The sequence below is a fragment of the Triticum aestivum genome, chromosome 5A (genome assembly GCF_018294505.1).
Source record: "Triticum aestivum cultivar Chinese Spring chromosome 5A, IWGSC CS RefSeq v2.1, whole genome shotgun sequence".
Classification (NCBI taxonomy): Eukaryota; Viridiplantae; Streptophyta; class Magnoliopsida; order Poales; family Poaceae; genus Triticum; species Triticum aestivum.
Window position 1 is genome coordinate 709,748,843 of NC_057806.1, and position 4,792 is coordinate 709,753,634.

Here is a 4,792-nt window from a genome sequence, read left to right on the forward strand (position 1 = left end):
TTCTACCCGGGGTGGTCCCACCTCACTCTCCTTTTATCCAATTCTGTTAAGCCAAATCAGCCTGTAATTAATCTCTGCCCGTAATTACCCGTACGTGTAGCATTGCTCGTCGTCACCTGGTTGGGTTGAGACTTGGGAGGGGCCCCACCCCTGGATTTCAGGGCGTAGGAGTGAATTAGGAGAGATGCCAGATACGTCTGTAAGACTGTTTTCCGCAAGCCCCGTCCCGTCCGTAAGTCTATCATTTTCGTTACGCAAATGCTCTTGGAGATGCTCTCATCATGATCACACGAGACAAGAATACAAGATACGCTGGCACTTTGATGAATGTGTGGTACCACACGTACGACGCCACCAATATTTTCTTGCTGCTTTTGCTCCAAATTAATGTGTGCCATAATCACAACGAGCAAGCGCACATGACGAGATGAGATGAGATATATCTGCCATCCACCCGCGCGCTCTCTCAAGCTCTCGGTGCCATGGATTCTGCTCATGACGACGGCTTTGCGTCGGAGATGGCGGAGCTGCCGCTGGAGACGCGGTACCCGCCCTTCGCGCTGCGCCAGTACGCCGGCTTCTGGCTGCCGGAGGCGCGCGGCCTCCCGGCGGCGCGCGACCGGTTCGCGCCGAGGCCGGACGACGTGCTCCTCGCCAGCTTCCCCAAGTCCGGCACCACCTGGCTCAAGGTCCTCGCCTTCGCCACCCAGGGTTTTGAATTTCGGCCGTAAAAAATGGATTTCGGCCGAATTTCGGCCATCTCGGCCTAGAGCAAAATCTACCTTCCGCCGAAATTGGTCAAATTTGAAAAATTTTGGTCAAATTTTAATCAAATTTAAGTCAAAATTTGGTCAAATTTCGGCCGAAATTTTTAAAAACGACCGAAATTCGGCCATCTCGGCCTAGGGCGAGAAAAATCACAAAACGAAAATCAAAAGCTGTCGCCACCGCGCGCCGCGCCGCGCACCCACCGTCCGCCCACGACCACCCGCTGCGGCAGCGCAACCCGCACGATTGCGTCCCGTTCCTCGGCATCGGCTTCGCCCTTGACAAGGACGTCGACACCGTGGCGGCCGAGCTGGAGGCGCTCCCTTCCCCGCGCGTGCTCGCCACGCACCTGCCCTTCTCCCTCCTCCCCACTGGTCGGAGCCGGGTCGTGTACGTCTGCCGGGACCCCAAGGACGTGCTTGTCTCCTGCTGGCTCTTCACTAGGAATGTCAGAGAGCGTCGGCGTCGACGCGGAGTCCTTCTCGCTCCGGGAGGCCATGGAGCTCTTCTGTGCGGGACGCTGCATGTACGGCCCGCAATGGCTGCACGTCGCCGAGTACTGGGAGGCGAGTCGCCGGGCCGCTGGTGAGGTGCTGTTCCTCAGGTACGAGGAGATGCTCCGCGACCCCGTGGGGAGCCTGAGGACGATGGCGGAGTTCATGGGGTGCGCCTTCTCCCCGGAGGAGGAGGAGCGCGGGGTCGCGCGAGCCATAGTGGAGCTGTGTAGCCTGGACAAGCTCAAGAAAGTGGAGGCCAACAGGAAGGGGAGGACGGCAGCAGGCACCAAGGCCGACGCCTACTTCCGGAAGGGGGTGGCCGGGGATTGGAGCAGCCACATGACGCCGGAGATGGGGAAGATGGTGGACGAGGCCGTGGAGGACGGGCTCCAAGGGTCTGGTTTTAGCTTCACCGACTCAACTCCGGCCAACCCTGAATTTTGTCCAGATGCATGAAAAATGACGAGTCGAGGCCAACAATCCCAGATCCTCCCCGGCCGGCACCAGCTCTTGGCGACTAGCCTCGTCGACGGCAATGACTCCTGCTGTGTGCTTTTTTTTTTCTTTTCCTTTTTGGTTCAATAATGCTCGTGTCCTTGTGTTTGTGTTCAATAATGCTTGTGTCCTTTTATGTTGAGTCCGGTGATGCAAGTGTGATGCGCTTGCTTTTTTTTTAAGGGGAAAACATTGCCAATTTATTCATAGTTCGCGGCTCTCTCGACCGTTACCTCCGAACGAATACACCCCGAAGGAACATGGAGCCAAGTTTTACATAAAGAGTTACAACAGGGAGCGACTAACAGTCAGTCGACTAAAAAATTATAATTTAGGTCGGTCAATTTTTCTTAGGATAGACAAAAAAACATTTTGTTAACTTTCTGGGCCGGTCACCAAACATCCAAATGTGCTGCCCAAAGCCTCAAACTCATGCGTACAGCAGCTGGCAAAGCATTCACCCAAACTGCCTGGACTGGTAGATTTTGCTATTTTGACCCTTTGCGCAAAGTTTAGCCGGATCTGACCCCGGTTTGAAAATATTTCAAGATTTGGCCATTTTTCCTACCGCCGGGGAGACTGTCGGTAGGGTAGAACAGGCTACCGCTGGAGGGCTCGGCGATAGCCCACTCATCCACGTCAGCTTCAAACGGCAACTGTGTCCTGCCGTCCATCCTACCGCCAGAGGCCTAGGTGGTAGGCTGTGCAACCTACCGCCAGAGACCCCGGCGGTAGGTGCTCAACAGTTATAAACCCGCGAGGGCCGGGCGCGGGGCCCACCCAAGAACCCTAGCCCCCATCTTCTCCCCTGCGCCGCGTCGCGCCGCACACAACAGAGAGGAACTCCTCTCATCCCCTCCACTCCCACCCTTCCATCTTCTTTGTTTCTCCACCATTTTTGTAGATCGAGATGGCTCCGAAACAAGAAAAGTAAGCTCTCTCAAACCCTGCAATTCGTTTCAGTTAAAACGCTTTTGATTCGATGCATTATTTGGCACAAGATAAACCCTATTTCGTCTAGTAGATTATGATTTTTGTTGTTTTTAGGTTTGTTTAGTTAGGGGTAATATGATGTTTGATGTGGTTGAACATGATAGAACCATATTTCATCGAGTAGATGAACCCTAGTTCATGTGGATTCAGAACGCGAGGAATGTTCCTCGGGTACGAGGAGATGCTCCGTGACCCTGTGGGGACCCTGAGGACGATGGCGGAGTTCATTGGGTGCACCTTCTCCCCGGAGGAGGAGGAGGAGCAAGGGGTGGACCGCGCCATCGCGGAGCTATGCAGCATGAAGAAGCTCAAGAACGTGGATGCCAACCGGAAGGGGCAGACGGGTTCGGGCGTCAAGGCCGACGCCTTCTTCCAGCAGGGGGTGGCCGGGGACTGGAGCAGCCACATGACGCCGGAGATGGGGAAGATGGTGGACCAGGCTGTGGAGGACGGGCTCCGCGGGTCTGGTTTTAGCTTTGCCGAGTCGACTCCGGCGAGCCACTGACGTCCTACTACTTCCGGTGGAACGCGCACCTTTGCATTATGTGATGAACGAGGTTTGTTTGTGTGATGATCGAACTATATCGTATTCTAGGTTTATGTATGTCCGTGTGATGAAGTTTTTCTCATGCATGAACTATGTCCTACAGTATATATGATCTATGTTTGTGTGGAAAATGGCCATGCATGAATGATCCATGCAACAAACGTAGAGGATCTCGCTGGGCACACATCTCTTTTGACGGACAAATGATGGGTGCCCCATATGCACATGAATAGTGTACACCAATTTTCACCTAGCAACGAGCTGCGAAACACCGACGTGACCGACCAAGGGCATATAGGTACGCCTATACGGCCGGAGCAATCGCCAGGCCAGGCTGTTGGTTGGCGAGATTTGATTGCACGGGCTACCACCTACCTAGTACATTTTGTTGCTCCTTTTTGCAGAGGACCACTCCAAACTACTCATGACCCGTGGAGATCAGATCTCCAACCAACTGTTCCTGTGGCATCTCTCAAGTATCTCTAGCCGGCCTGTATCCGCGGGTCAGATCAAAAGTTTGTGGTCATGGCGCAGGTGGTGCACTGAGGAGGATCCAAAGTGGACATGGTGCAGATCGTGCGGGCGTGGCCGGGTTTAAATAGCCGACTGCCGTCCAGGCCAAGTGGCGGGTTATGTCAATGCGAGCGCCTAAGTGGGTTTCTCCGCCGTGCCGCCTGCTTATTGCCGGCAAGTGGTTGGACGGCAGCCGGTTTGAATGCACTAGATAGCCGTCCGCTCTGGCCAACATGAATGTGGCGCGAGGAGAGGAGGTGCGGGCACACAGGAGTGCGTGCGGGCGAGGGAGATGTTTTTTGGGTGAGACCGGTGTGTATATGATGCTCATATAGGTGAGTGTATGCGCGTGTATATGAGCGCTTGCGTCTCTACTGTGTTAAAAAAACCAACTAATCTAACTACATGTAGGCGCACGTACACCACCCATGCAACCTCTCCACAACGGCCGCAGGACTTGATGCTAACAAACTCATGGATGCTTGTGCAACCTACATGCATGCACCAGCACTTGCGCAACCTCCAACGTCACACGGCCAGCTCTGCACGACCTGGCCACGAGCGCTAACAATTTCCCTTTAATTTTGACACGGCTTACCGTTGACCGTCGCCTTGAACGCCTCCGTCTAATGCTACCGTGCGCCTCTACACGTGGCCGCGCCTGCATGTCGCCGTACCATGGCCGTCACACCATGTTACTGGGGCCTCTGCCTCCACGCAGCATCCATCCTCTTCCTCGGTGAGACACGCCGAGCTATTTCTTCGCCAGCGACACACGCCTGACATTCTGACGACATACGTCATCTCTTTTGGTTCCGGCAACATATGTGATTTGTCGTTGACGATCGTAGCACCGAACATCTCTTTAGGCCGACACATGGCCGGAGCTTAATCGCGCAGCCGCCGGCGAACGCCGCCACCGCGGGCACGCCTCTGGCAAGGGGAATGATGCCCAAGACAACCAAACTCATGATACTTG

General features: G+C 54.7%; 1 protein-coding gene and 1 pseudogene across 1 annotated transcript in view; both read left to right on the plus strand.

Annotated features, from left to right (window-relative positions):
• The first annotated feature begins 416 nt into the window (after positions 1-416).
• LOC123106192 (cytosolic sulfotransferase 7-like) lies at positions 417-1,721 on the plus strand (annotated as a pseudogene).
• A 1,192-nt stretch (positions 1,722-2,913) lies between these two features.
• The window catches only part of LOC123101872 (cytosolic sulfotransferase 8-like), a 2,449-nt gene continuing 570 nt past the window's right edge, over positions 2,914-4,792 (plus strand). The window contains exon 1 of the mRNA XM_044523129.1: positions 2,914-3,245. Within this exon, the coding sequence (XP_044379064.1) occupies positions 2,914-3,245 (332 nt within the window). The remainder of the gene's footprint in view (positions 3,246-4,792) is intronic.